The sequence below is a fragment of the Pelodiscus sinensis genome, chromosome 3, assembly GCF_049634645.1.
Source record: "Pelodiscus sinensis isolate JC-2024 chromosome 3, ASM4963464v1, whole genome shotgun sequence".
In the NCBI taxonomy this organism is placed as follows: domain Eukaryota; kingdom Metazoa; phylum Chordata; order Testudines; family Trionychidae; genus Pelodiscus; species Pelodiscus sinensis.
This window is the reverse complement of record NC_134713.1, coordinates 107701016-107721442: the sequence shown is the minus strand read 5'-3', so window position 1 is coordinate 107721442 and position 20427 is coordinate 107701016. Positions and strand designations below refer to the sequence as shown.

Here is a 20427-nt window from a genome sequence, read left to right as displayed (position 1 = left end):
GGTGCGCACACCTACTTCGAATGGACGAGCAACCACTCGAAGAAGAATAACTACTTTCTCTTATTTTTTTCTCATTCCTGTCATAAGCACAAGCAATGATACCATGTAGTTACAGTACCAAGCATGACCACAGTTTCAATGTATACACCTTACATTCAGAACATAAAAGTAATCAGCATTTATCTTCAAAGCAAAAGTAAGCAGTGATATATGGACAAATTACTTTTCAGGTTTTTTCAATTCTGTACTCTTTAGTAATAGATCAGACTTCTTCCAGAAGTGATTTTGAAAACTATGGTAACAGTACTTGAATTAAATGCACTTAGGGTCTGTTTCAGTTCTTAGAGGTACTCTATGTATTAACAATAACAAGGATGGCTGTAGGATGCAGGACTTGATCCTGCAAGTTCTGTGCATGCCCAACTCTGACTGGGCATAATCAAGGCCCAGTCCTCTGACAGTCTGATCACCTGCCTTAGGCAATGGGAGTTAAAGAAGCTCAGTACCACTCCAGAGACATTCAGCACATACAGGCCTAAATGAAATTTTGGAACCTGAGAATGTGATCAGCTACCATCAAGTTTCCTTAGGTAAGAAACAATTTAAGAGGCCAGCGGTTTATTATTATGAACTGCGTGTCTGTGAAAGGTGCCCATCTGACAGATTATGAGGTCTGTGATAACATAGCTACAGTAGAGATTGTGTTGACAAATGTAATTTTATTACATAAGCTACAGAAGGCTAAGAATGCCTATGAAAAATGTATTTTGTTTGCATATATGATATAAGAAGCTATTATTCTTCAAGAAGAAACCCACAGAAAATATATCTGATTTTTTTCCCCATCAATTTACAAAAGGAATGTTCTTCGTTGTTTCCATGAGTCATCAGCTGACCTTTAAAGCTGCCAGAGAAGTCTGACAGTTTTGTCAGGCAAGGGTTTTTTTTGTTTTACTGTCCTTTCATTTTATGTAATTTCAAGGTTATTGTTGAACAATGTTTATATGAGTGGAACCATCTAAGATCAACCCTCTCCTGCCAAAAAAATTTAGACAAGTTAATCTATGCAGGATTATCACTTCTTGTGGCACAAGGACCAAAACAAATTGAAACCTGCTGCTTGAAAATTATTAAGAATGAGCAACCTTCCCAGTTCTTTCAGGTAAAACCCCAATTCTTCATCCCTCCCTCTTCCCTGGGCCAGTTATCCAGATTCTAAATCTGTTCTTTCATTTGATTGTGTGTTCTAATTCTACCAGTACATAGTTTTTTTCCCTCTAACTTCATGCTACTTTCTCCTACTCACGGAGTCTCTCGCTTTCGCTTTCTTTGATAGCCTAGTCTACCATGTCTAACACAGAAAAAGCTTTTAGTAAAAACAGCATTTACAGTAGCTTGGCTCCAAAACATCTCTTTCTTTCTTGGAAGTATGCTTAAGATTTTCTTTGTCAATATTCTAGAAGCTTTGTGTTCCCCCTTATTTGTTTTTTCTTCATCTTATTTACATTTTCAAAACTATAAAATAACTAACCAGTTCACAGGAGTATCATTGGTCCCCCTGTTTTTAAAGAAATGCCAATGGCTCATATTCTCAAAGTTAAAAAAAAATCTCCACCAGGTAGAGCACATATTCACGGGACTCTCTCTTTACTCTTCTGGGCTCAGTCAGTAAAGCATTTCAGCTCACTTAAGCACTTTACTGAATCAAGGTCCTATTGCATAATCTCTCTGTTTTCAAAACACAGGAGTGACAAGTTTGTTAAGTACAAAAATTAACTCAAGATCACATTTTTTTTAAAAACAATCCTTTATCTTATTTCTGTGGCACACAGGATACAATATATTGTTTTATCCAGTACAAATACTGTGACAATTTGTTCAAAAAAAGATAGGAAGAGAAAAAGATTAAAATTCAACAAATTATATGCAATTTATTTTAATTTCAGTGATTAGTGTGAAAATTGTAAACAAGTCGAGCCAAATTCTGCCTTGTTTACCATTGCAAATCTAACAGCATTACATTCAGTGGAATTACTTCAGTTTTATCACAAAAATTGATAGCAAAATGTGGACCTTTGATTGAAAACATTCTATAGCTTTATGCACATTACAAGCAAATACATTTCCATTTTTAAAATAATTTCTATCTAATATAATCCTCTACGGTAATGAAAGGGTAACCCTTGTAAAGAAATAGTGGCCAACTCTGTAAACTTACTCTTTATTCTTACTCACTGAAACAAACGCAGAGAAAACAATACTCTGCTCCTAAGAGTAACGGTTAGCACATGGTATTCCAAGCCTTTTCTATCTTAAAACGTATTTTGGGGAAGGTTTTAATTAATTTGGATTTAGGTTGCTGCATCCTGGTTTGAAAATAAAAGATTCTAAGAGAATTTTAAATAAAATAATTTTTTCTTGTGAAAAATAATGAGTCTGAAGTTCTTGACATTACATGAAACAAAGTAGAAGATTACAAATCAGCTTAAACTTTGTTCAGGGATTAATTAAACTGCATGGTTAAAAAAATCATTCTGAACTTTGTTCATGTCATGTTTATTTTTATTTGCTTTAGCTAAATGAGCAAAGATACCAGTAATTCTTCCAGAAGAAAAGCAAATATTGTAAATAAGAGATGTAGTGTCATTGATGTACTATTTCTGCATATAGAACAATTTAAAAATTAAGGGAACAAAGTCAAAGCCAAAATTAGAACACAAGTTCCTGATTCTGCTAGTCCTGGGCTTAAAACACAAGAGACTATACGGCCTTTCTTTGGACTTGAGGGGAAATCCTGCCTCCACTGAAGTCACCAGGGGCTTTGCTACCAGCTTCAAAAAGGCCAGAATTTCACCCTTGGTCTCTTGGTTTGAGCACCGAAGAACATCCCTGCTCTAATCTCGCAGACACTGAATCTGTTTGTGGCCTTTAGCAGGTCATCTAATTTATCTGCCTCAAACTCCAGCCCTGAAGGTGCTGGTGATGGTGGTCTGGCTGCTCCCAGGGTGGGAAGGGACATGGGTGGGACTGGAACCTACAATCACAAGCTCTGGAATGTTTCATAGAAAAGCAAAATAAAAACAAAAAAAATCAATCTACATGGCATGTAGCCAATTGTGCATTACATATGAAATCCCTCCTAATCCTGTGCTAAGATTTTTTTTTTTAAGAAAAACAAAGATCATGAAGATTATAAATAATTTTCCTTAAAATATAGATTTTAAGGAAATATAGATTAAGAATGTTTAAAATATAGATTAAGTAATCTCTGTTGAGATGCCCCATCTCCTGGAAGCTTAAATTTATTTCATGACAAGGGCATGTGCCTATTAGGTGTTATTTTGTGCACATGAGATATGCAAATGGAAGAGAGATTAAGTACATGAAAGGACAGCTGAATGCTCAATTAAAATAGGATTTACAATTCAATTTAATAAAAAAAGAATGTATTATAGAAGATCTTGAAAGAACACTAGTAAAAATCAAATTAAAAGCCATTTCTGGACAACAGTCAAGAGATATTTTTTTAATCAAGTTTCTTTTTGTCATTCAACTTTTGGAAGAATTGGATCAGAATATTTTTAAATTAATTTTTAATTAAGAAGAGCTACAACTTCAACTGCTTAAAAAGCAACCGCCTGACAAATTACAGCAGGTAAGAAAAGATTTCTGCTGCTCTAAGAAAACATTATTAAGATTTTCTTTTCAGGAAGTGAAGGTAAGATGTGATCCCACCAAAAATATCTGTCCTGTTTAAATGACAGGTCCGCATGTGAAAAGATTAATATTAAAGAGATAGAAAATAATTTTAGACCTTTGTTTTGGCACCCGAGTAGTGAAGCAAGATTGGTACTAGAAAAATTACATTCTTCATGCCAAAATGCGGTCCTTTTATGGCATACAAATGCAATCAGATTTATCCAAACTAAAACCCGGTCATGCATAAAAATGCACAGAAATGGAGGTCTGATCTTGAAAGTGGCAGCTGGGCATCTTCCATTCCAATGCATCATCCTTAGCTGAAGGAAAAGCTAAAGGGCCAGAAGGTCTTTTCCCCTTCTTGATTTTTGTAGAGATCAACATCTATTAAAAAGTACATTACATAACGGAGGGTCAATTTTGTCCATTCCAGGGCTCCCATACTATCGTATGAATATTGGCTAGCCTTGTGCTATTCACATGCTCCCAACTCCTCTATGGTACACTAACTGTGCAAAAAGAAACATGTTGCAATTACAATGTGCATTGCATCACAACACTGCTCTGAGGGGAGAGCACGCTGTTTCCAAACTTCATATCCTCTGGCATTCCACCACCCAATCAAGCTGCTAATGATGAATGAAGGTGGGTGCAGAGAGGCTAACAATGATGAGAACAACACATGTGTAACTGTATAGATACCGCTCTTATTTGCCCAACTACTCAAGAGAACTTTCACAATCTGGCTGCCCTACAAACCATGCAGTAGAGGCAGGCCTATATCTCACATATGGTACGTCAAGCACATAGATCTTGATTACATACAAACTTTATATTAGAGGTGCTTTTCTCTTAACAACTTATGTGAATTCATACAGGTAACTGCCATTAACAGTAGAAGGAATTACATGTGATCATTTCTAGTCAGGGAAACAGACACTTGTTAGTTGTACTAAAATATTGCTTATTAAAAATACTTCACAATCTATAGTGAAAGAAATTAAAGGTGTCTCCTTTTCTGTATTTTGTTTGTTGCCAGTACAGTGGGTGAATTCCTAGCTCTGTTGAAGGCAATGGCTAACTTCCTCTTGCTTTCAAGTGGGCCCATAATTTCACTTCATATATACATTTACACAGAGATGGTTATAGAAATATTGGCTCAAATTACCCACAATGACCCCTGGACACAGTGCTGAAAATGAATAGTGCTGAGCTCTGTCCAGCTGGTCTCTCAAATACAGTGAAGAAATTCAGCCATTCAGTGAAGAAGCTGTAAGTGGCTTTGCAAGTGTCCATCTTGCCTCATTGCCACATCATTGAGGCAGACACAGGGAACAAAATGGTGCTGATGAGAATGGATCAATCTCTCAAGATGTGTGATGATTTCATAGTCAGGGAGAGCAAGGCTGGTAATATTAAGGCCCAACATGTGAGAGACCACCTCACGGAATTCTGCCAGCTGCAAAAGCAAACAAACATATCAAGACATCTAGACAAGGGGAAGGCAAGAAAAATATTTACACTGATACATATTCAGAGAGAAGCAGTCCTTGCATCAGGGATTCAAAAATTATATACTGTTCCTTATAACTGTAAAGATTTGTCATTCTTCTTCTTCTGTATGATTAGAGAGTTTAGTGAACTAGACGGTTTGGGTGACTGGAAATAAGACACAGAGTCTTCTTTAGGTTTGATAGAAGAAAAAAGTTATCATATGAAGGCTGTTGGACAGCCAGTATTTGAAAACATGTGATTCTGGTCCAGTTCCAAGTGGACAGGTGTACTCAGGAAAAGTCACCATCAGTGTTGTTGGCAGTCACAGCAAGAAAATTAAGACAGCAGTTATGACACTGCATACACACAGGTGACATATCTGAATGAGTAAAGATGGCCCAGTTCTATGTAGTCACTTTTTATAGCAGAAAGCACACCTTTAATAAAAGTTATAAGGCAACATTCAGACATGTTATCTCCCTAATTAGATTTTCTAACCAAGCTAGTTTAGCACTAGGGAAAAGCAGAAGCATCAGCAGATGTGTCTAAATTTGTAGCTTCTAACGTCCATATTGTCTGTTAAAAGCTGCTGTCCTACGCCAGCCTCTCCCAGCTAGTCTTTAAAATTACCTCCAACTGACTGGAATCAGCCAAGAAATAAGCCCAGACAAAGGGTGAACTGGAGTAGCTATCTATGACACTCTCCATTTCATATGGCGTGAGAGCAACTTAATTCCTTGGCACTTTGAAGAATTGTGTCTCTCACCTTTTGTTTATATATCAGTACCACAATGGATGTTCTCCATTCTCTAGGGCATTTTCTTCTCTTTCTAAACTGTACATAGGATTCATCTGAGCCATTCTGCTCCAAGCAAGACATACTGTAGCATTAAGGAAATATTTCAGTATATATCTGCAATACTTCTTATGTTGCTTTTGTTTCACTTGTCACTTTGTTAAAATAGTGAATAAAAATGTCTCTTGTTCAGCACTTTTGCAAGGAGAGCAATGTTGCTATTTGGTCAGCTTGTTATAATGTGCTTTGCTCAGCAGGGCAGTCAGCTCTCTTTTCACCTCTTTCTTGAACATACAGATTTTCCTGTTTTCTTTCTATAACTCATTAGCAGGAAAGCTGATGTTCTTAACGTATTTATCTATTGACCTGAGACAAGGTGGGAGATGTAATATTTTTGATTGGACCAACTTCCGTTGATGAGAGAATCAAGCTGTTGATGTTAGTTCAGTCAAATATATTACGTCATTCACCTTGTCTATCTAATATACTGAGACTGACATGGCTACAATTGCACTGAATATCCATTGACTTGTCAGAGGCAAACGTCAAGGTTGCACTGCTGAAAATGGTATCCAGTAAAGCAACAGGTTCAGACAACGTCATGGCCAATTGATGAAAGACTTTAGAGCGGTGTTTCTTAAACTGCGTTCCGTGGCACTCCAGCGTGCCGCGAGGCAGTCAGAGGTGTGCCTCGGAGAACAACAGAATTCAAAATGGCCACCCTTAAAGGGGCAGGTGAGCTTTTTGAGTGTGTGTGGTTTTTTTGTTCAATAACTTTCCACCGACCCTTTTTTTCCCCCTCAATAACTTTCCCCGACCCTTCTTCCCTCCAAACTTTTTTTTGTTTTGCTCAACAAAAAATCCTTGGTGTTCCTCATAAGAAAAAAAACTGTTGTTTGGTGTACCTCGGTCTTAAAAAGTTTAAGAAACACTGCTTTAGAGAGATTGGTCTATGCTATATTTGTGCTCCTAATTTGAGACATTGTTGTATTGGTTTCATGGACATTTATTGAAATGTCATAATAAAATATTTACAGTGACCAGAAAAAATTACGAAAATTCTGCTTCAACTTTGCAATCAATCATGACCATCGTGACAAATCTCAAAGGGTCATGGCCTCAAGCACCACCCGGGTTTCTCTCTGGCAAGAAGTTTGAGTGGTCAGGTTGAATATTCAGCATATGTCCATCCCTGACAATACTGTTGTGCCACCAAAGCTATGGGTTCCCACATGAGCTGTGGCAATGTCAATTACATTCCATGGCACACACTTCAGAATGCATTGGTTTTCCATTCTTATATGTCCATACCATATCTGAATTGGTGCTGATGGAGAGATTGCTGGATTTGACTTGGAATATCCTCAGTTCTGATTTTGCTCTGCCACTTGTTATGGAACAAAAATATCAGTATGGTATCCTTCACATTTCCTCAATGTCCATATTCCAATTTCATACAAGACAATTGGTATATTTGGTTCTATAGATCTGCAGCTTTGTAGAATGCTTCATGTCACTATGCCCCATAAAGGACATTCGGGGGCTGGAAACATGATAGCAGCAGCTACTATATATGAGCATCAGCATCTTTCATGCAGTCTCCTTTGTAAACAATGCCACATGGAAAATTAAAGCAAGACTTTCCTGGTGAAATATCACAAATTGAGATGAATATTATGCACTAGATGAGCTTTAATTTAAGGCTTTCTTCAGACACAACAAATTCTTTAGACACAATAAATCCTGTATCTTTGCAGGGGCTTAGACTAGATCACCCTTGCAGTTTCTTCTAACCCTATGATGCAATTCTGTGATTCAGCAACCCTCAGTCAAAGAAGCAAGTTGAAAAGGGTCTTATTTGGCACAGATAACAGGAAGAGCCAAAGGCATCTTACTGTACACAGACCAAAAACTGAACTGAGTACTGTGAAAATTACATTCCTATTAAATAATAAATAGTGTGTTTCAGTGTTTGAACTGAATCAATGTCAAAATAAAATATATTTAGGATTTTGTCTGTGGCTGATTGTGTATAAAAGCCATGTAGGGATCTCAACAATACTCTGGATTCTCTTTAGATTTATTAATACAGATGATATTAGACTTAATAAAATGTAAATATTCTTGAAAGTACAAGAATGGGAATGTTTTTATTTTCACAGTGCAAATAGAGAGCTCTAAAGGTACGTCTACACTGTAGACCTATTTCGGGATACTAAAAGCATCCTGGAATAGCTATTTCATGTCTATTGAAGCAGCCCATATTTTTGAAATCTGTTTTCAAATCAGGGCAGCTTATTCCGACATCCTGGTAACCCTCATTCCACATTTGAGCTTTCATGGGCTAAACCCACTTCTTCAGATGACCGGAGTATAAGAAGTCCAGATCCAAGAATAAATAAGGGGGCGGAGGAGGGGAGGGGGGGTAGAAAAAGACAGACAGTGAGTAGATAGTTCAAATAGTTACAAGAGGTTGTTAAGAACCATTAGCACCTCCACTGTTTGGTTGGTGGGTTAAGTCATTAAAAGGTGGAAGGTAGTGTCCAAACTAGACAATCTCTATGGAAAAGAATTAACGGACACAAATCAGATATCCAAAAAGACAATACACAAAAACCTGTTGGAGAATACTTTCATCTTCCTGGACACTCATTAATGGATCTCCAAGTCGCCATTTTGTTTCAGACCAATTCCACAAGCCAAATACACAGAGAAGGGTTGGAACTTAACTTCATTCACAAGTTTAATTCTTATGCAAATGGTCTGAACTGGGATACAGGATGCTCACACATGGGCAGGAGGAGACTTCACAAGTGCTCCCTCAACCCCCAGGCCAATCAGAGTCTGTGAGCAGGGAAACACAGAAGTGTCCTAGCTCCGCCCCTTCCGAGGTAGCCCGAGGCCACATCAAAAATTTCTGAAGTGACTCCTGGTCAAAAATTATTTCCCACCCCCATCTAAAATTATTAAAAAGAAAGGATGAGCTGTTGTGGCTAGAACCCCCATCTTATTTTGACTAATTTATTGACCTGTGCATCAAGATGGTCAATTGCTTATCAGAATGCCACTGGTAAAGGATGATGGCTTCTCTGTGTGCACCCAATTTAACAGCTACAGCTAGCCGGCATACAGCACCCACCTACAGCCTGAATTCATGCAGGTTGATATAGCCTGGACCTCTGAAATGGAGAAGGACTGACATTAGGCACCAGGTTTCTGTTCCTATTGTGAGGAATCTAGAAACTTTGCCTCAGCTTGTCTCATAAAGGCCCATTTGGCATCTTGATCAGAAAATGCCAAGTCCCAGCCCCCACATTGGCCTACCAGTACCTAAATCAAGGCCCCACACAACTTCAGCTTCTGTTCAGTCCATGGCATTCTGTCACATCTGAGGTCAGCATGAATGTACTGTCTGACTCTGGTATCTCTGGCAGTTTTATGGACTTGGGTTTCAGTCAGATTTAGAGGACTCATAAGACCTTAGCTGATCTAATAGAACTCTTTGACAGATCACTCCTATCATCAGGTCCCGTGCCTCATTTCTGAGTACCATTACTGACTCTTGTCTCTGGCTCTAATACCGTGGTCACCAACCAGTAGATCGAGATCTACCGGTAGATCTCGGAGGCTCTAAGAGTAGCTCTTGAGCCCTCTCTGAACTGCGCGCCTGCACAGTACATTTACATTAGATTTCCTCATTTGAGGAGCAGCTATTCACCGAGCAACAGCACAGGTGAGTAGCTGTGAGGAATGGTGGGAATTTTTTTTTTAAAGTAGCAGTATAAGGATTAGGGATGGCAAGTGATGGAGAGGAGGAGAATAGAGAGGGCGGGGCTTCAAGGAAGGGGCGGGGTGGTAGATCTTGGCTTGGTCTGTCATTTAAAAAGTGATCTTGGGTGTAAAAAGGTTGGAGACCACTGCTCTAATCCTTGGATTAATTCTTAGTTCCTGACTTCAGCCTTGGCCCATTGCTTTGACTACCAGCTCCTATCCCTAGCACTAACCAGCAAGCAGTGCTCAGGCTCTAACCACTAGGTCAGACCATCAGTGTAACCATTCCTGACACATGATTTGTTAAAAAATGTTACATTTGATATATTTTTAAAATATTTTTGAATTTTCCATTAATCTGTCACCTACTCATAGCAAAGTAACTAGATTTTACTAGGTTGATAAACATGAAAAATTGAATAAATAATAAAAAAGTTGGCATTCTAAACTATGTTTTAATCTAACTTCTCCAAAACATGGCATAAACTGAATACTTAGTGGCATACAGTGACACAAAAAGTCTCATCTGGTACTCTTTTGGGACAAATAGCATAACTAACTGATGACTTTGCCACTCATGACTGATGCAGCCATCCCAAACTCATGTCACTAAAACCTTAATAATAACAACATATACATAAGTTTTTTAAGAATGGCAGGATAATTAGTCCATATCTAAATTCTCCCTTTAACAATTGTCTATCACATTTACACCTACCTGTCTTTCTCTTTTTGAAACCTCTGCCAGAGTTGTTTTAAGTGCCTTCAGTTCACTAGTAACTGCTTCTAGCATGCTCCTTGCCTTTTCTTTATCTTCCTTTGCTTCGTGCTCCGTAAACTGTAGTTCTGATTTGACGCAGATCAACTGCTTCTCAGCCTTCTCCTTCATCTTCTCCAGCTTCCCTTGGGACTTGTTTAGTTCCTCAATGGTTCTAGTTTGCTCCAGAGTTTTGACCTGCGAGATCAATGGCAAGGAGACTATTAATTTCTCACACTGCCATTAATAAGAATCATATAATGACGATGGATTTTCAGGAATATATATTTTTTTCTGTTAAGCTGAAGATAGCTTTTTGCTACGGTTGAGCTACAAACATTTTCACAAGAAATTCAGAACTAGGGAAAAGCTAAAACTGTGTTTTATTTAAGTTCAAAACTTTTTCTTCCAGGTTTGATAGAATAGATTTTCTGAGGACTATTAAAACTGTGATAAAAATGTGTTCAACTATACCCATGATGAGTATTCCACATGCCTTAACATTAACTCCAACTCACCAGGATGGTATTTATAGATGCTATGTAGTGCATACCCACAGGTCAATGAGAGTTTTCAAAATATCAAAGATCTCGACTTTATTACGTTCCTTTCTTTGCCACAGACAGATTCCAATAGTTTTCCATTAACATATGTTATTAATACTTCATAGTTAGTGTTCTGTGTTTACAATTTTTACTGTTTTTCACCGATAAATTATTAGGTTTTTTAATTACATGAGTTCCATTTTTACTGACTTATACCCATTTATCAACACACACTCACACTCTTTCTCTCTCCTTCTCTACTTATATATGCACTTTATTTTTGTTAAGCGTCAATGCTTTCCAGGTATGGGGAACCTTTTTTGGGTTGGAGGCCATTGATTCAAAAAAAAAAAAAAAAAAAAAAAAAAAAAAAATCAATCTGGGGACACACAAAAGTGAGAAGCAAACTAAAAACAAACCAATTTTCACTGATGTAGCCCCCAACTGAGACACCTCACTCCCCTTGCATTCAAGGTGCTCACAGGATGGAAGGGAAGGACAGGGCCAAGGTTCAGGGCTTTCCCCAGGCCATGTTAGGTGAACTTTGCAAGAGACTATTATTGTTATGCCAGAGGGTTCCAATGATTTGCCCCTAAAGATGAAATTTCAAATCTGAGAACAGAATTCACTACTTCCATGAACAAACCTAACCCTGACAAAGTGAAACCTGATGTGCTGGCTTTTGAAACAGTCCTCAAGGTAGACTTGCCAACTTCAGCAAAGTGGCGCGGCAAGCCCTGGAATCTACTGATGAACAGTGCTTATTTTCAAAGTTGGACTATCTCCAAGGTAGCAAGAGGCTCAATACGAGTGAGGATAATTTGAAGAACATTATGCAACATATTTAAACCAGGATTTCTTGAAAAATTATTAGCTTGGAGGGGCAAAATACTTGTGTACATAAAAAGGTTTAATTATAGTGCTGTAAAATTATGGTTTTTTTCTTGATTTTTTCTTTTTTTTCCCCTACTTTTTCATTTTTGTTTTTTCATTATTTTAATCCAATTTAATCCTGGTTTTAATGTTTGGAAAACACTGAGATTTAAATCCTGGGATTTAAAAAAAAAAAGCTGAAAATGTAGAACACTATTCATGACAGAAAATGAGCTCCAATTGTATTTGGCATTTTGCCTCCATTGGTATACAGAAATGGTAAAATTTAAGTTTAAAATTAACCCACTTTAAGTTCATTGGTGTCAGATAGTTTGGCTTTGAGATCAGTGTTAGAGTCTCTAGCCAGGGCCAGCTCCTTCTGTAACCTCTCCATCTTCTTATGTAACTTTCTAATAGTGAGGTTGGCCTCATCCCTCTCTACAGCCAGGGCTGTTCGCACTTGCTTCTCCTCTTCCAGCTGGGATATTTTCTGCCGCAGAAGGTTCATATGTAGCTCTTTGCTCTCAAGCTTTTCTTTCTGAGCTTTCAACTAGTTTTAAGAGAACAAGGGGATTAAAATGAAAAACAAACATACACCCAACTTTACTACCAATTACATGAATTGCTTGCCATTGTAAGTTTAATCCTTTTGAAACACAATTCTGCAAGTCTGAACTTCGGATAGTTTCCTGCAGATCTCTACACAACTTGTCTATATTTGTACTTCATCTCTGTCTGATTAACCTACATCTCACTTCTTACTGCTTCCCCATGTCACCTCCAACACTGACCCTATCCTATATGATTAAATACTTATGCATCATGCATAATACCTGAGCTTGCTTTTATGATTACCAAACATACATTGTTCTGCAGCTTAGCCTACCAATGGGTGAAGAGCTCAATCACAGCAGGCTGACTGATAGAATTTGAGCCAAATCACACCTATATATCAGATTTTATCAATGACATAGCTGAGTCTGAAAGTTTAAAATCAGGTATTTATCAAAATACTAGTTCAGTTTCAACTTTTAGTGAATGTGATTTCTATACTTTGCCAATGAAAGGATATACTCAATTTAAATATTTTTGATATGCTATAACAGTAGTTTCTGGTTTAGCTGACCTACTTTTGTACTGTTTTATTATGTGGTTTGGTTGCCCAAGGTTGCAAACATATTTATCAGCATCTCTTCAGATGACAGACTATCTTTGTAAGTGTTTGTACACAGTGGGGCCTTTGCAAGTTATTTTAATTGCAATACAGTTGCAATCATAATGCTCTTTTCTATAACAGACAGAAGATGAACTCAGATCTCTTTTGCCTACCTTCCTTTGTAAATTGTATGCCATGGTCTTGTTTTCAATCACTGCATCACTTTCCAGTTTGATCAACTGCTCTGCACGGGCCAGAATTGCATCTAGACTTATGTCAAACCCAATCTCAGCTGCTACGCTGTTGAGGTTCATTTTATCTGAAAGCTGTTCCAAAAACGTAAGATACTGAAAAAATAAATGGGAAAATGGGAAGATCATTTAGAGACCTTAAAGTTCAAACCATTTTCCTTTATGCTGGCAGCCATCTAAGTGTAGCCAACAGTCTCCATTTCAGAAACATGAAGCATGTACAGTAAAACTCCAATAGTCCGGCATCCAGTAGTCCGGCACTCTTGATAGTCCGGCATCAAAATGGCAAGAGCCTAGTGAGTGAGCTTCAGCAAAAAATGAGTCACAAGGTAACAGCTGAACTGAGCGAAAAGGGTAAAAAAGAGTTAAAAAAACTAAAACATTACAGTATACTGTATTCAGTATGTACAATAAAAAGGGTTAAGAACGTTTTATATACAGTATATGCTATATGCAGTATATACACATAACCACCTTATAGTACCTCCTGATAGTCCAGCATAACTGATAATCCGGCACCACCTAGGTCCCATAGGTTCCAAATTATCGGAAGTCTACTATATTTAGTATCCTCTTAGAGTGAATACAACTTTTGAATATTTCTCAAACTGACCTTTCTTCACAGTTAATTGCTAGAAAAGAGTTGAATCTATTGTATTTAGTACTTTAGTGACACCAGGGATCCTACAAATCTGCTTGCCACACAAAAATATGGAATTTTGCATTTTTAAAGAATCTTTAGTTTTTACATTTTGTTACAAAATAAAAATATAGGCAGTGGAACTCTGATTTTCCTATCAAATTGAGACTAGCGCTAGACCAGATAATCAAGAGAATGAAAGGGGTGTGGACTGTCAGCAGTGGGCAGCAGGACTGGGGCTGTCAGTTTAAATATTGTAAATATAACCAATGGAACATTGTGTTCAATCAATACGTATCTATATTGGCTAGGGAAACTAAAGTTCAGCATTTCATTTAAATCACGAAAAACTATGGATTTTTATGGGGGTTTTTAATTGGAATATTTTGGGATTTCTATCACAACAAACTTAGATCCCTAGTAATAGCTTATTGTGATATATGTCAAGCACAACAAATCTAATAGACTACAAGTCGAATCTGGATTATGTGGTCACACCTGACATGGTTGTGTAGTATTTTGCTTAATTGCTCTGGAATGAGAAATGACATTGTAAATCCAACTACATTTTGTCCCTAGCTTATGTAGGGTGAGGTTTGAAACAACATGAATACTTCTTGAGGTAACTCTGCAAGAAAAAAACCACAGATCGCTAGATGTGAGGTCAGGTGTTGGGGAGAATATACAGACAGTGTGATAGTGGAGTGAGGAGCAGCACGTATAGTAGGCTGAAGAGATCTACTGATTCAATTTGTTAGATCTTTCTTAACCTTCCATCCCCTTCTGTATGCGACTTCTTCTAGGACCAGTCTGAATTCTGGGTGGAGACAGAGATGCATATCACCCTCTAGTTCAGAAAACTTACTGCATGGAATATTCTCCTCCTAATCAGGCAAGAGAGACAAAGAATCCACAATTTTGCTCAAGCAGGGAGATTAACTTTTAGACCTACTGCTAGGCTGAGGCCCTGCAAGCATTTCTCCCCTAGAGCTTGTCTTTAGGGGTACGTCTAGACTACATGCCTCTGGTGACAGAGGCATGTAGATTAGGCTACCAGACATAGGAAAATGAAGCGGCGATTTAAATAATCGTCGCTTCATTTACATTTACATGGCTGCCGCGCTGAGCCGACAAACAGCTGATCAGCTGTTTGTTGGCTCAGCGCGATAGTCTGGACGCGCGGCTGTCGACTTCAAAGGTATTTGTCGACCACCCAGGTAAACCTCATCCCAGGATGCATACCTGGGTGGTCGACAAATACCTTTGATGTCGACACCCGCGCGTCCAGACTATCACGCTGAGCCGACAAACAGCTGATCAGCTGTTTGTCGGCTCAGCGCGGCAGCCATGTAAATTTAAATGAAGCGGCGATTATTTAAATCGCCGCTTCATTTTCCTATGTCTGGTAGCCTAATCTACATGCCTCTGGCGACAGAGGCATGTAGTCTAGACGTACACCATATATAGCACTCGGGGTGCAGGAGGTGCTGCAGCACCCTCAGGTTTTGGGTATTCTGCCACATACCGCTATTGCTCAGGTTCCCACCTGCAGGGGCTCTTCTTCCAGTCCCGGGTTCTACTCAGCTGCTGTCCCTCTGCTCAAGGGTTCAGTGGCTGGTTCCCGGTCCCACTCAGATGCTGGCCCCACATGAAGGGTTCCGCCCAGCCACCGGGCCTGGGGTCCTGATCACTGTTCCCACACACAGGGTCCTGGTTGACGGCCCCACTGTTGCACTTTAGTGAAGATGCCACTATGCCACTGGGAGAGCTTCTCCCATTAGTGTAGTTAATCCACCTCCCCAAGAGGCAGTATCTATCCTGGCAGTAGCAGCTCTCCTATCAGCATCAGCATAGGGGTGAGGTCTGTATAACTACATCACTCAGGGATATGGATTTTTCACACCCCTGGGTGACAGTTATCTTGAGATAGGTTTATAGTGTAGACCTGGCCTTCATCACTAGGGCTTTCAAATTACTTCTAAAGAATATTTTGTTGAACATGTCTAGTGTTAGCAACTTCTCTGTCAGAACTCAGACTGGAAAGAAAGCATGGTTAGGAGGTGCTAATGACTGCCACCTAGCAGGTCTTTGATCTATAGACAATCGTAAATTAGATTAATGCTAGGCATGTGCAAAGTGCTCTCTTTCAGGCTGACCACAATTAAGCCCTTTGATGTATGGAGACCGCTGGATGCTACAGAAGCGTCAAGCGAAGGCAAAATGGTGCATGTGAAAACCTGAGCAGAAGCTAAGACTTATAATTTCAGTGATTACCTTGGACGGGTTGTAAATGAAGTGGCTAGGGGATTGTTTGGCAAGGGTCAGGGGGTGCACATGTGTCTGTTTATTTTTAAAAAGCCACCAGAGTGAAAAAACAGCAATTAATGTGACCCTGAGAGGGAGCAGAGAGATAGCGTTTCTTGGGCACAGGAACTGACCTCACCAGGATATACTTGGAAATGGCAAGCAAGAAAACTTCCTGTTTCTCCGGGATTCAGGGAAACGGGACTATGTATACGTGCTTTATAAATAAACTCAGCTGCACCAGAGAATATAACTGACTCAGATCATTCATTTTTTCCTCCTGATAGAAACAATTCTACTAAGCTAATCGCTTGGGCCAAAGGGGGTAATGGTGTTCAAGCACTGCTAAGAGCTCTTAGTTCCTTGCAGCACTGGGTCCAGTATGTTATCCTGCATGGACTCAGTCTCAAAATTACTGATCCCCACTCTTATTTCTGAATGCATTTTGCTGAATCTCTAAAACGTCTGTTCAAAGTTGGGCTAATGAACACTTAAAAAATGAAAAGCTGAAATCTCAGTCACTAATTCTGACTGCTTAAATTATGCACTGGAAAAATTAAAACTAGCCAGGAAAGATATCTTAAAACAATACTATTTGATTAGGCGCCATATGAAAGAATCAGAGGGGTAGCCGTGTTAGTCTGAATCTGCAAAAGCGGCGAGGAGTCCTGTGGCACCTTATAGACTAACTGAAGTGTAGGAGCATAAGCTTTCGTGGGCAAAGACCCACTTCATCAGATGCATGTAGTGGAAATATCCAGAGGCAGATAAAAATATGCGGGCCAGAATCAGGCTGGAGATGACGAGGTGGATCCAAGCAAGGAGGATGAGGCCCACTTCTAGTAGCTGATCATATGAAAGAACTACATGATGTCTCTTCATAGCTTGCATTATTAATAGCCAAGTGAAAATTAGCTTGCTATGGAGGTATAAGTGGTAGAAACCTTGCTGGACGTAGGAAAAGGAAGGTACCAACATTTTTTGAGTATAGACTTTTCAAATAAACCTGGAATATGAGAGCGACTGGAAAGTTTACTATGCATTCTGGTGAATTTTATTTTGTTTTATTTTCCTGTTATTTACCCTTATACTTTTCAGTAGCCAACGACATAAAACTATTGCAGACAAAGACCCTCTAGAGGTGGGTTAAATTTAGCAAGATTTTCTATATTAGTAAGACAGTGATAAAAAAGGTAGAGAACCAGTGTCCAGAGACAGCAATCTGGTAGACAACTCAAAATAGTCACTGGCTTCTCACGAAAACACTGATGCTGGACAGATGACCTAGACACTTACCTTTGTCTCTCTTCTCCACCTTGTTAGTTTAGTCCTTCAGATATTAGTTAATATTTCAAGCCCTTGTTTAAAAGTTATATATGGCCCAAAGCACCAGCATTTGAACTCCCTTAGTTTGAGCAATCGCTAAAATACAATAAATGCATTCAGTTACATCTCTGACTTGTGAAAAACATTCCCACAAATGGAAATAACCTATACTGTTACTTTTTGTTTCTCGAGCTTCAAACCGTCTAGCATCACGTCTCCAGACACCAACTCCCCATCCAGACGCATGAATTGATCCTGAAGTGTCTCACATTGTTTTTCTGCTTTCCTGGCTTTTTGCAGAGACTCCTGGTGCAATCTGGTCTGATTCTCCAGCTGTTCAGTCAGTTTAGCTATTTGGGCTTCAAACTGGGACACCATCTGGGAAGCAAGAAACAAACAAGATAGAAACTGAATCAGACATGTTAGAGGCACAAAAAAGAAGCATCCCCAAGCTACAAAACAGAAGCATCCACAAGCTACAAAACAGAAGATGGTTTCCCACTTTAAAATAAATAAGATTTTTGGGGAAAGAAGGAAACAAAATGTGTGGTAGCTATCAGAAAATATGTTGTATGCACTGTTCTTGTAGCTATGTTGGTCCCAGGAAATTAGAGAGACAAGGTGGGTAAGGTGATATCTTTTATTGAAAGATAAAAGTCTCTTGGAGAGAGATACAAGCTTTCAAGCTTATGGAGTTGGTCTTCAGAAAAATTACAAAAGCAGGAGAAAAATGGTTAATAACTGGTTTGTAAAAGTTAATCTATTCTAGACACTCCTCAATCACTCCTGTACACACATTCACAATATACCTTACACTTTGTCCTAGGTCAGACAAAAGTTTTTCTATCCTGAAATGTGGAGTGTCTGTATTAACATTTACAAAGATGTTAGTTAACTTGAGCTAACTGGTAAAACACTTTAAACTAAAATACACCACAAACTCCAGCCTGCATATACACTGAAAAAAAAAGAACATTTTAGAAAAACTGACTAATACATGTTAATTAAGTGGTGACTACAAACACAATACCTTCTAGTGTGGATAGCATTTAATAATTTTAAAAATGTGTTAGCTTTTTAAACACATATTATTAACCTGGTTAATAATAGAGAGCCTTGAATGCAAGAGGAACAACTGATATGTTTTTAAAAGATGCCTCCACTCAGTGTTAATGTGCTTTTAAGTACCACTTAATTAAAATGTGTTTGCTAAACGCATTTTTTCTAAAGCTGTTAAGAAGTAAACCTCACAATATAAAGCAAAGGTTGTTTATCTGTTCTCTATTAACTTTACAATACTTATGTGATTCATTAACCAATAAACTCAATGGAATGGAATTAAAAATGAACTGTTTAATAAACAGAAATAGAAACAAGATGGCTAATTACAGTGCTGCCAACTATTAAATTAATTGGTTATATTCAAAAAGTTACTTTTTCACCCCTCATTTTATTTGGTTTGCATTGCATGTTCATTTTTAACTCCACCCTTAGACACTTATCCAGCTCTCCCTTCATTTCTAGCATCTGTTGGCCTCATGTTTATAACTGGCCTGATTTCACAGCATGTACACACACAAAATTGCCATTAATTTCAGTGAAAGTTCTCAAAAGGTAGGGGCTGCAGCCTTGGGTTAGTGTTCTCTCTCCCTCCCCCAGTTCTTTGGGGGTGATTTGAGGGTATTATGGCTTCCCCGTTTGTTCTGCAGCAGTGCTTTTTATATCTAAGCTAAAGATCCCTGCAACACCCACAAATCCTATGGAGTTTTCTCACCCACTGGGTTACTAGCAAAACAGTTGTGGCTAGTGAAAGTGGGGCTAGAGACACACTAACTGGAGAGATATGAGGGCAGCATCTTAAAAATGCTGTTCAGCCCAGCTTGCTGGCATATAAGGGGTCAGCTCTCAGTGCTGATTAACTAATCCTCTGGGCGGGGGGAACGGCACGTGCATAAATGTTTGTGTGTATGTGCTCATTCATCTGTTTCTAGGGCATGAAGAACCCACTGGTGGGGAACCACAATCCTGTGGGATAGTTCCATTGGGAGTGAACTTGCAGAAGGAAGACGTAGATGCTGTATGAGAACATAAGTGACACAAACAGCAAGCACATTGATAGAATTATTTAAAAAAAAAAAAAAGCTCACTGAAGAGTAACACTTATAAATGAGCATACCCCAACGTAACAGACAAATCTGGTAACAGATTGGTAGAGAAACCCAGGCAGTACATGGCCCTAATCACATGGTACTTGTTAAGTAGTTGCTGCTGAGTGGGGGAACAGACACAGGCCTGAGCAAACGCTCTCTCTTCCCTTTTTAGCCTAAACTCCTTTAATGAGGTGTCTCTACCTTTCTCATGGAATATTTGGTAACATTCTGTAAGTTTTAAAATAAGAATCATGCTTAGAATAATGAGGACTGTGCAATAAGAAGTTAAGAATCGTGCCTTAAAAGTAAAGATTTTAGAGCAATACTAAGACTGCATGGGTAAATATCTCTAATGAGATAAGGGAAATAGAGATGGCTGAGAAAAAACCCCTCAGCTGCTCACTTGAGACAGGAGAAAATGACAAGTTAGAGAGATGGGTAATGAAGAAGGGGAAATATACCCCTGGGAAATGAAATGTTTTAAGCGTGAAACTCCCCTGACTGAAGCAAGTCTGAGCTTTGAACAATATTGCACAACTGTTAAGCCATGATATAGCGCAAAGGATGTGGCTGCTGCCTCGGCACTATTTTAGGCATGTCTGGACATGGTTGAAATGGTAAAGGAAAGGCAGGAACTAGAGCTGGAGAAAAAGCAGTTACAAAAA

The 20427-nt window shown here is 38.7% G+C and overlaps 1 protein-coding gene across 4 annotated transcripts in view; it reads right to left on the bottom strand.

Moving 5' to 3' along the window:
* Nucleotides 1-663: 663 nt before the first annotated feature.
* Nucleotides 664-20427, bottom strand: part of CCDC170 (coiled-coil domain containing 170) — a 78188-nt gene continuing 58424 nt past the window's right edge. For 2 of the 4 annotated variants that reach the window (XM_075924442.1, XM_075924441.1), the window contains 5 exons: nucleotides 17790-17990; nucleotides 13265-13438; nucleotides 12243-12485; nucleotides 10479-10715; nucleotides 665-5158 (listed from right to left, as the gene is read on the bottom strand). In XM_075924442.1, the coding sequence (XP_075780557.1) occupies nucleotides 4958-5158; nucleotides 10479-10715; nucleotides 12243-12485; nucleotides 13265-13438; nucleotides 17790-17990 (1056 nt within the window). In that variant the 3' untranslated portion in view covers nucleotides 665-4957. Of the gene's footprint in view, nucleotides 5159-10478; nucleotides 10716-12242; nucleotides 12486-13264; nucleotides 13439-17789; nucleotides 17991-20427 lie in introns of all 4 variants that reach the window. The other 2 variants (XM_075924443.1, XM_075924444.1) reach the window with 2 other exon arrangements.